Source organism: Mizuhopecten yessoensis, unplaced genomic scaffold (genome assembly GCF_002113885.1).
Source record: "Mizuhopecten yessoensis strain PY_sf001 unplaced genomic scaffold, ASM211388v2 scaffold11033, whole genome shotgun sequence".
Taxonomy (NCBI): domain Eukaryota; kingdom Metazoa; phylum Mollusca; class Bivalvia; order Pectinida; family Pectinidae; genus Mizuhopecten; species Mizuhopecten yessoensis.
Window position 1 is genome coordinate 636,979 of NW_018408845.1, and position 11,731 is coordinate 648,709.

Genomic DNA, 11,731 nt, shown 5'->3' on the forward strand with positions numbered 1-11,731 from the left:
CCCCACCCCCCCTGTCTTCACCAATCCATTTCCCTTCTTTCTTGTATTTGTCAGCACAAACAAAACATAAATGGTATCTCTTCAAATAAGGAAAAATTACTAATACTGAAGTCAATGATGCCATTCATTTATCATGTATGTGTTGATATCAGTGGATATATGTCGATGTGAAGTTAAAACTGCCCTTTTTTTTATCTGTGTACCAGTGTTTTGTCTGTCACGGTAAATGCAAAATTTAAGACTGATTGTTTAAATTTACAGGCACCGTGAAGTTTGTGGGTGTTGTTGACGACAGTTCCATCGCCCCACAGTTGTATGTAGGGGTCAAGCTTGATGACAATGGTAAAGTATTATGTAATTCTGAGGAATTGGTTTATCAGACTTAAATTACTAGAGAACACCTTTAACTAAAGACATGAACATTAAATTTCTGGAACAAAGACTAACATAATGATCTTTAGCTTATTTCAAGACATTTTATAAAACAAGTACTTTTTTTATCAATTTTTAGTTCACTTGGTCTGAAAAACGTGAGGTTATGTCATACCATGGCACCCTTCTCCCATCTTCAACAATTTCCTCAAATGACTTTTTCTGGACTGATGTAGTTCTTGGGACCTAACTAAGAATCAGCTGAGATCACCACCCTGTAGCTTATATGTGCTTGCTGGGTGTGAAGAGACAAACATAATCATATTACTAGAACAAGTCCTGGCTTCTGGACCTGCTGAGATTTATTTGCAATATTACTTTGAACAAGAATATTTTAGCATGATTGCTTAAATAGGATTGTCAAGGTGAGCAATATATGTCCTCTGGACCTCTTGTTATTATAGTGTAACAAATATGTAGCTATTCTCTTGTCTCATAATAGACACATGGATACATTGATGTCATATAAAGAGTTAAAAAAGATTCATTTTTCTTATTCTCAATTCCAACAGTGAACTCTGTACATAATGGAGTATTTAAGGGCAAACGATACTTCCACTGTCCACGAGGGCACGGAGCCATGGTCCGTTACACCGAGGTTACACCTCTCAAGGGCTACAAAAGCACCCCACCTTTAGCGGGCAACTACATGTTCCCCAGCTGGGATGAAGTCAGAAAGAGGCGGGGTGAGCGCTATAGCAAGTAAGTATTGTTTTCTGTAGGTTTTTTTTTTTTTTTTAAATTGTCGATATTTTTTATCTTACTTTATGAGTTCAAGGAATTTTGAACTTATTTTTTGTCATTCCAAGGCCTTGGGGGTAGATTCCAGATTAAATAAAGGGTTATTATTGATATATATATATATATATATATATATCACAAAGCTTCCACAAGGAACATAAAATAAATAGCAACAGTAACTCAATGTCCAAGCTTTCGAGCTTAGCTCTTCATCAGGGATTGAATGGTCCTCGCCCATATGTCACATCATGATCAATATTTGATCATTGGAAGTTCACACACCAAAATAATAATAATATCAAAGCCACTTATAAAGTCCTAGTTGTGTCCAATGGCAAGGAATTGTCTTGTGAACATCATCCATAAATGTCTTATCATAGATACTGGATGACAATATTAAGAAAGAAATTATACTAAAGATTATATGATAAGGGCAGTTTAACTTGAACATGAATTAAAAATGGGATGAAAATTCTTATTAACCAACTCAATGCACCGAGATATATACTAATATCTAAATTGTTATTTAAAATCCCTGTAAAGAGGTCTGACTGAAATGACTGACACCACCCCAGCCCCCACTGGCACACTGCATATCACATTAATATACGTCAATTAACACTCTTAACCTCACGGCGATTGGCAAATCAGAACTGTTTTTTTAGAAATAAAGAGTCACAATCTGATTTTACTCAAATCTGAAATTGGAAACAGTAAAATCTGTTTTTAAAATTACAAACAAGCTTATTGGGACTTCTTGCTTATACTAAAGTCATAGAAGTGTCCCATGAAGAGCAATTGTCTTGTGAACAGTAAACTCTACACAAATTGTACCTGCACTTCTGGTCCTCTAGGGAACATTTAAATTTGGTTTACTCTACCATGCTTAAAATTTACAAATAACATACTATGTGCATTGGGACATTTTTATTGAAAAAACTTTTTTCAAGAAATGAATAAGCCTATGTATTTAGAGTTTATCAGGATAAAGAGTAAAGTTTGTGATAAAATTATGTGTCTGACAGACTTGTGGAGATCTACAGAAATGCTGGGATAGAACCACCAGATACTGTGATACCCCCTGCCCCAGGATACCAACAACCCAAGCACAGGATAGAACCGCTCATCCATGTCAGCGATCCCTACGACATAGGACTCCGGGTGAGATCTTGTTTCAATAACAGATATTTTTCCCAAAAACAATCGTTTCAAACAGTTGTGTTTGTTAGAGTTTATATACCCTAGAACTGTAGCTAGGCGAAATATGCTAAGGCAGGTTTGACTATTTACTAGCACATTATTAATAAAATAGAGAATTTTGTAGGCATTTTCCATGTGTTAATTACCATCAAATTTTTTTGAGCTCTAAGTGAAATTATAGAAGGAAATCATGAAATAACTGAATCCCATGGAGCAAAGATGACTCAGGGACTTGGATTTTGCTTTGTAGAAATTTCTGAAATATACATTATATTGTAAACATTTTACTATTCAGTTCTAGACATGATGTAAAATAATACATTTTAGGACCGTGAGCGAAAGACCGTGCGGGAAAAACAAAATCAGGAAAGTTTTATTGAGGACCGTGAAAAACAAGAGCTTCGGAAGGCACAACAACACTTTGAGGGCCACACTGAATCTGACCGCATGGTACAAACATTACTTAAGTTACAGCGTGCCTTTAAAGAGGGCGAGAACATTTCTAAGAAACGATCAAACTGGGACCTCCACAGCAATAACTCCGACTCTGACGACTAACGTGTGGTGAGACGACATTAAAATAATAATGACTCTCAGAGGAATTGTTACTGGAGTGAAGAAAGATTTTCACAGCATTTACATACAATCGACTTTGGTGCCATTCTTTTTTATATCATGGTCACTATAGGTTGACATCATGTTGATGTTGTGTTTTTCCTTATTGGACGTAGTTCTATTTCATAATAAACTTCATTGCGTATAATCTTAAAGTTTATATCTATTTTTCTGAGAAGCTTGCATTTACAGGCTGTGTAGTTATACATTTTTTCATCAATGTAAAATTCTGAAAAATTTATGAATTTTTTAATATTGAAAAAACTAAATTCAAACTAACGCGCGAGGCACATTAGTGAGGAATTGTACTAGAATAAAATTACAAATGTTAAATTGGTTATTATACCTGGTACCAAAATTCAATGTTAATATATGTCACAGTAGTTAATGATCTAATCACTTGCCTATTAGCTCTCAATTAATAGAGTACTGAACTTAGTAACCAGCTCAACTCCAAGAGGAGACACTTCAGAATGTGACCTTGGTTATGTATACATATATGTAGAATGTGACCAGTCTTCATGCTAAAGTACAAATGAATGTTGTTTTACTGAATCAGTTCATCTGGGGTGTTTTTTCCAGAGACATCATAGTTTTTTGCTGAATGCTTTACCTATAGTTATCAAAGCTGCTAGGTTTTGTTGCCGAGTGTTGGTATTTTGACAGTGTTACTTTTGAGTAATAAATACAAGAGCTCACCATTTTCAGGTAGTATAACCTAAACAGCTGCATGGTACATTGAATCATTTAGTGATACAAAAGCGATAAATGATACTGTGTATACTACCTTCTATTGACATTGCTATTACATTCTATCAGACTGTATTCAACAATATCCTTGCTGTAAATAGATCATTGTTTGCAGTCACTTTTGTTTGAAAGACCATGTATATAACCAAAGTAACAGAGTTTTCCTGACTGAAGGTATTGTAAACCATACAGCAGTGATAAGGACGGCTAAACAATATTATTTACAGTTTATTCTTTGTTAATTAGGGCCCAGTTCCAAAATGTAATTTATTAATATTTCTTCAGATGTTGATAATTAGGCCATTTCAGTTTTGAGGGTACATATGGCGTAATATGGCTCCTGCTATCCCCATTCTATGATACAGTATGTCCTTTCAGCAGTATGAAGTCTGGGTTTGGGGTTTACCAGGCATTTACACGAGGTGAGTTGAAGTCATTAACATTTTCTATATACAATTTGGTGTACCCAGCTGTTAGCTACAGAATATCTTTACATTTTGTATGAGTATTTACACAAATGTGGTGTAGATATCTATGATGAGCTTTTCTAAGTTGGCTAAATACAAAGTCATGTGTTCAACACCATGTATGTTGAAAATGATTTATAAACAGCATGCGACTTTTACGTAGTCAGGATAAAAATACTTATAGGTTGAACAGTACTTTAAAATGTTTTGTGTGTACTCTTTGTATGTTTGTATTGGCCTATAACCATGTGGAAAGCTTCCTGATCACCTTTTTGCTATTTGTTTGTATCCTTGATAGATATAGAATAAAGCTTGTACATCCTTTATAATCTACTAAACATGATCTGTTACTGATAACAGTATATTTATACATATATATGATTACAGTAAGTGTTTATGATTTTATATACATGTAAATAATAATATATAGATGATATTTACAAAACAATCTGTGATAGCTGATAAATGTATTATTTTTTTCAAATATATTGTGAGATGTTTAAGTGACTTTAGTGTACACACTGCGGTCACTACCGTTATTGAAAAATTCTAAATTCTTTATAGGGAAAAATACTTGAGTTGATAATGTTCCTTGAATATGGAAACATTGAAGAGAACATTAAATAAACAAAGGTTACTCATTAATGTAAAGTTATAATTGTATAAATATTTACTTAAAATTCTGGATATGTCAAAATTTCTGACAATCATGAACTATGAACTAATGTCAACTTGGTAAAATACTAGCCGCTTCCTACCGACTCGGCTAAGGAGAATTTCTCTTTAGATCATTCAGTAGAGCGTAAGACTAGTAAGCCAGAGGTACCGGGTTCAACTCCTAGAGGAGGCATTAAAAAAAAATGACCTCTGTTACATTAACAACAGTTATATCAATAATTGTCCGACAGGAAAGTTTAATGATGCACACTACATTGTGAAACTATAACTTATATACAATAGATCAGTGTGTGGCAGGAGATTTGTACTGTTTTGTACTAGATACAATAGATCAGTGTGTGGCAGGAGATTTGTACTTTTTTGGTACTATATACAATAGATCAGTGTGTGGCAGGAGATTTGTACTGATTTGTACTATATACAATAGATCAGTGTATGGCAGGAGATCTGTACTGATTTGTACTATAGACGATGGATCAGTAGTTGTGTGTATATTACAACACTATTGACATTTCATGCCAAACATTATATAGTGTCCGACAATAAAATTGTTTACTACATTTTGAATCTTGTGTTATGATATACTGTTAATTAGGTTACTGCAATCATCTTTTGCCTGTCGTCACATGAGGTTATCCGTCCTGCTTTCATAAACGATTCTCCTTCTTAAAATCATGGAACAGATTTCAACGAATTTTTTGCAAAAAAGCTTTCTTCACCATAAATGAGCCAAATTTGTTAATTGTATGGTTCTTGGATATCTAACACAATATTACATTACTTTGTCAGGACCCATGTACTTTAATATTTCAGGGAATAACTGTAACGTTCCAAATTGGAAAAAGTTGGGGAAATTCCCAATTCAGAAAAAAAAAATCCCAATCAATGCACCGTTTTTTTCAAATCCGGATTTTGTTAGTTCCGTTTTGTAAGTCGATCCCTGTACTTTAAGTCGGCCTATAAATTAATCCTTCTCAAGTGAACACTGCTCTTTCTGTCGTTGACCACAAATCTGAACCGGCTGATGTTCAAACAAATGTTGAGACCGACTCCGGCGACAGTCACAATGACGAGTCGGAAAAGATGTCCACAGACAGTCATAGTCACTTCAGAAAGCCAAACGCTAACCATAAAGGGCAGAAGATTATGTTATTTTAAGGTCTAACCAAGGGATAAAAAGAACATTGATTAAAAACTTATAATGTACATGGCTTAGAATACTTTGAGTCTAAGATGTTAGTGCTATGGCAGTTTTAAAGGTACTGAGTTTGTTTAGTTCACAGATATCTGGAGGAAGGCGGTTCCAATCTGATATGGTTTTAGGGGGAAAATGATTGTTCTCTAATCTAGGTGTAACTGTTACATAAAGGTACCTGGAAGGAGTGAGTGTGGGCATGCCTGGTGAGACGTGTGGGAGATATCAGTGTACCTTATGAAACGGCCATTTGATTATGTACAATCTTATAGAGAGTACAGAAGTACATATTCCTACGTCGTTTTTCAAGTGGTGGCCAGCCCACATTGCTCAGTATGTCTATAATAATGTGTGTAACTGCAGTGTTACTATCTTTTTGTAACTTTTAAAAAACATAATACAGTATTACTTGGTGTTTTAAGGGGTTTTTTTAATATGTGGTTTTACAAATTTTCCCAATTTTCCCCTTTATGTTGCGAAATTTTCCCAATTTGATGATTGTGGCAATTCCCAATATAACCAGGAAAGTCGCTGTAATTTGGGGTCGATATCCAATTTGATCACGGTTATGGACACTCATCAGAACACTTTTGACCTTACTCCTCAGCCCCCAGGATTGTCAGCCACTATACTTGTATTACCTTTTCTGCATCAACTTGTCAAGATTAAACAGGTTACAATGGGTTCATTCAAAATTCTCTGTCTTAATTTATAAAGCATACAACAGGGTTTCGACAAGAAGCGTGTGTGAAATGTATAAAATTGTTGGTGTCTGCAAAGGGGAAAAAATAAGGGTAATAGTGTGATACAACAATTGTAATCGGTCAGATGTTTGTTTAAATAAGTCCAGAAAAACGTATTGCCATAGTATGGTGTCTAGTAAAACATCTAGCATTATGAAGCAGTTAGTGATACACTGAGAGGGAGGCTTTATAGAATTAGTAGGGAGAAAGAAAAAGAGGAAAGATTCATAATTTGGAGAAAAGAAAAATGAAGCAAAGGATACTATATTTAGATTTAAATATTCATTGTTAAATATTCATTGTCCTACAAAATGCCAACATAACTAGACAGTAAATACAGGCATTTATTCTGTATCATATTGTTCCGTTTATCAGACATAAAACACAGTATGTCGAATTAAGTTTTCAATATTCAATTTAGATCTTAGTCATAATCATTTAAATAAGTCCATCACTACAATATCTTAAGCCTTTCCAAATCACCAACACAAAGGCATTCCATCCATACTGTTTTACATTTTTTAGCCTTTACAATGCATCTTTGCAATTGTCAAGTCTGTTTTGGATGATATTAATCACTTCCTTCACATGGCTAGTTGTACTGTAAAGTAAACTGGTCAAAAGCTCATATATCTTGTCAAAAGACACACTTATTGGAAGTGCCGAAGTGGACAGCTGAACTGATGACCATACCATATCAGTCCTGAAGTTCTCACAGCTCATTTTTGTGGCAATAGGACATGTTTGCTGCGACCACCGAAACGAGAAATCATTCACCACTGGAAAATGACTTCCTGGTATCCATACCTGGTCATTATCTCTGGCTTAGTGTTAACCATCACTGAGAAGGCTGAGTACCAACTCTGACTTAACACAGACTGGCTTTTCTGGTATTTGAGTCAACCACATACATGCTGTGTGGGTGTGTTAACTCCATTCAAAGCTTTTCCTCCAAGAAAAAGGACAGGTATGACAACTTTTCTGAAACAAGAAATATGTTGATAGTTTTACAAGGGAGGGGAGACAACTGTAACAAAGACATTAAGATTAATTATTATATATGGTCACATATGAATTTAATTTTTAAATCATATTGCTAAAAGTATGTTAGGATATTTAAAACATCCTTTTTATATCCTGTGAATACAAAATGAATTTAAAGTGTTTTTTCATTGTTGGTACATTACATAAACATATCAAGATGCCATACAAACAAAGAGAAAGAAATTATATTTAATGTAATTTTCAGGTTTGTTTACTTACATAAAAGCGTAGGTGCTATGCTATTGATGATGTTATTCCATTGTACTTGTATTTACCTTGGAACTGTTTCTGGATGTCCTTGTCATCATAACTCCAGATAGCATTGTCGGACAGGTGGGTTGACTTGTCCTCCAACCTGAATTGGTCAAGGATATATGTCCGAGCCCAGTACCTACATCAAAGTAAGCCAGATCAATCACAAGATAAAAATGAAAATAATCTGATTAAGGTTTATATATATATATATTTAATGGTTATTCAAATAAAACATAATACAAGTATTTTAAACCATTATAGGGAAGTATCACCTAGGTTGGTTTAAAATACAAATACATTGCACTACATTAGTATATCAAGTGTATATCCTTACAGAAAACTAATTATATGTACTGTATAGTAAAACAAAAATCCTGAAACCATGGACCAAAAATAAATTATAGAAAGTATGTAATGTACCCTACTTAAACAGGTATTAAAGTGAGAAATCTATCCAGCAAAAACAAAGCTCAAGTACTGAAAAAGTGTATCAGGAAATTTGATATCAGTAATTTTCATACTTACCTTGGTAATAACGACAATAATTCTTTTACTTTAAACAAATCTTCAAACACCACTAAAGCATTATTACCTTTGAAGAAACAATTGTTCTGTATCCTGAAGCCATTCAAGCATGTCTGCTATGGATGGCCGGGTTGCAGTGGCTGTGGTTACCATTACCAAGTTCAGCTTTACATGATTCTTGGTATAAAGATCTGTAGAATACTTGCACTGCTTTGATATCTTTTCACACAATCCATGTAATACAGACCTGGGTAGAAAATGTTCTCTTTTTAATAACTCCAATGCAAATGCAATTGTTATTACCCATAATAAAGTAGCACACAGAGTGTTCAGTAAGATAATTATCTATAAAATATCATGTTTTAGTGATGAATAAAAAGAAAGTATTTAGGTAAAATGAAAACCTTAATTATCCAATATCAAATTCCCCTAGACAAGATATTTCTACTTGCCTTGAATTAATTTCCCTGCTATTCTTAATAAAACACTAATAAAATAAAATATGATGGACAACAAGCCTTCTATTGATTTCATTTGTATTTAACTGCATTAACAAACAAATATGTCATGAAAGAAATATTGCATGTATATCAAAAACATTTCTGCAAGGAACTTACAACTTTTCCTGCATAACGTCAAGTTTAGCATCAACTCCCTCCTGCAGTTTCTGCTGAAGTTTATCTTTGACATCTGGTAACTGTGATGTAATAGCTGCCAGCTGTATGTTGGATGTACTGTAACAGGAGGTAAACTGCTCCGTCAGGTTGTTGAGCGTCACCAGATGTGGTCGTGACTCTGTCAGGACCACACACCAGACCGTCACACACTGCTGTACGATTTTGAAAGACTTCTGTAGCTGAAGCAGCAACTTGTGTTCTCCATTGTCATTAGCAAGCTGTAGACTTTGTCGACTGCTCATACTAAACATTAAACCAGAAGAGAATGTATAATACATGTATAGAAAAATAATTAAAGAACTGTTCTTGATTTAAGTGCATCAGAAAATATTGCATTTGAAATATTGGTACCACAGCAGTCTGCCGTTTAATCAATATAAGTATAATAATCTGTATATAAAAATACCCCTTATAGTATAAGGGGTAATTTTATATACAGATTGTGATACTTATATTGATTAAATGGCAGACTGCTGTTATTGAATTAATGGTACAATCATATAAAACATGTCATTGTTTTGAAACACAATTCTTCTTCTTCTTTAGGGTGCAGGGGCTCCATCAATGTGCTGATGAGTATGCGGCCCTCGGGGGTCCTATCACAGAGGCGTGAAAAAGGGGTTATTTACAGTGATAAGGGGTTTTATTTTTGGGGGGGGGGGGAGTGTGCAAGGGTTGGTAGATAAAAAGTAAAAGCTGGTGTATGTTTTAGCGTGTGATGAGGGCTTCAAGGGCTGCATAGGGTATGTGTTGCTTGAACTCCTCAAGTGTGGAGCATGTTGTTTGATTCAAGATCGTGTATGAATGTGGTGAGCTGTGTTTCACAGGATCTGGAGGATCTAAAGGATCTAAAGCCATGTTGTAGGCCATAAAATATGTTGTTGTTCTTCAGATGTGTCATTGTGGCACTTGTTATGATGTGTTCCATGAGTTTACATGTGATGCAGGTTAGTGATATTGGTTTGTAATTTGCTGGGTTGTATTTGTCTCCTTTTTTGTATACTGGGTTGACGTTTGTGCTTCCAATCTGATGGTGGTGTTCCTGTAGTGAGCGAACGGGTGAAGATTTTTGTGAGAATTGATGCTGTGGTGTCACTTAATTCTTTAATTTAAGTATTCTGCCATGTATATTGCCAGGTCCTGTTGCTTTATGTGGGTTGATGCTGTTGAGTAGTTTATTGATGTCTTGTTGCGTAATGTGTATTTCTGGCATGAGAGGGTGTGGAGAAGGTCCTTTTCTTGCAGTTTTTATGTAGGAGAATAGTTTTTTGGATTGAATTTTTTGCTAGGCGAGGGTATGCTGGGTTCGTCTATTGGTAGGTCTTTTATCATTTTTTCTATGTAGTTAAGATATGCGTAACGGGTTTGTTTTTGTAGTTCTGATTTTGCTGATTTGTATTTCTGTATATTAAAGTTCAATGTTTTGTTTTGCTTTTAGTGTGTAATTGTTTACATTTTTTCATGAGTCGAAGGTGAGAATATGTTATCCATGGGAGCTTGGATTTATATGTGATGTGTTTTTGAGGGATATTTTTGGTGACTGAATTATTAAGTGTTGTTTTGAACATGTCCCAAAGATTGTCTGCGGTTTGGTTAGTTTGTTGTTAAGTTTTGTGTTTAGAAGTGTGAGATCGTTTCTTATGTTGTTCCAGTCAGCTTTGTTGTAGAGGTATATGTTTCTGGGTTCTCTTCTTATTCTATTCAGTCGAATGTCAATTTCAGTGTAGACTATGTCATGGTCAGATTTGCCTATAGGTGGGGTGGTTTCAGTCTTGTAATGATTGATGGTCTGTTTGTAAGTGTCAGGTTCAGTATGTGGTCTCCTCTGATAGGCTTTGTCTTTATTTGTGTGAGGGAGTTGTTGTCTTTGACGTCCAGAAGGTGCTGGTGAAGTTTTTGTTCTTGTTTGCCTGGTATGATTGTGTTGTTTTGCCAGTCTATGTGTGGTAAGTTGAAATCTAAACTTATGTATGTTATTGTGTTGTTGTTTTGACCTAGTCTGCTCATGGAGATTTCTAATTGTTCTAGTGAGTGTCTGATGGTGGTCTATAGTATGCTCCTATGGTGAGGTTGTGTGAATCTGTCATAGAGATGTTTACCCAAAAAATGCTGATATTCACAAATGCAGTGATATCAATCATAGAAATTATGTAAGGTATGAACTGATGAAAGTAAGAACTTAGCGGTATTATTTTGTATAGATACACCTTCCCGATGTTGAATTCATCCGTTTCTCGTAAACTGCAAAATAAGCATACAATGATACATGCCTAATTTGCACTTGATAAAAATGTGTGTGTTATCACATACTTATTCAATCCTCACTGTTTTCTGACAACATATCCCCATGTGCTCTTTCATCTGCCATGTTTTGATCATGTGACCGTGCTTTATCTTCGTCCCTAAACC

The 11,731-nt window shown here is 34.8% G+C and overlaps 2 protein-coding genes across 4 annotated transcripts in view; one reads left to right on the forward strand and one right to left on the reverse strand.

Annotated features, from left to right (window-relative positions):
- LOC110464771 overlaps positions 1-5,442 on the forward strand; it is a 24,098-nt gene extending 18,656 nt beyond the window's left edge. For all 3 annotated transcript variants that reach the window (XM_021520160.1, XM_021520158.1, XM_021520159.1), the window contains exons 3-6: positions 262-342; positions 945-1,134; positions 2,199-2,334; positions 2,701-5,442. In XM_021520160.1, coding sequence (XP_021375835.1) covers positions 262-342; positions 945-1,134; positions 2,199-2,334; positions 2,701-2,931 — 638 coding nt within the window. In that variant the 3' untranslated portion in view covers positions 2,932-5,442. The remainder of the gene's footprint in view (positions 1-261; positions 343-944; positions 1,135-2,198; positions 2,335-2,700) is intronic.
- Positions 5,443-7,151: 1,709 nt separating this feature from the next.
- LOC110464772 (uncharacterized protein C1orf109-like) lies at positions 7,152-11,714 on the reverse strand. Its single transcript, XM_021520161.1, has 5 exons — positions 11,633-11,714; positions 9,263-9,565; positions 8,713-8,892; positions 8,141-8,256; positions 7,152-7,802 (listed from the first exon to the last, which is right to left on the reverse strand). Exons 2-5 carry the CDS (start codon positions 9,562-9,564, stop codon positions 7,759-7,761), a joined length of 642 nt encoding a protein of 213 aa, XP_021375836.1. The 5' UTR covers position 9,565; positions 11,633-11,714; the 3' UTR covers positions 7,152-7,758.
- Positions 11,715-11,731: the final 17 nt, after the last annotated feature.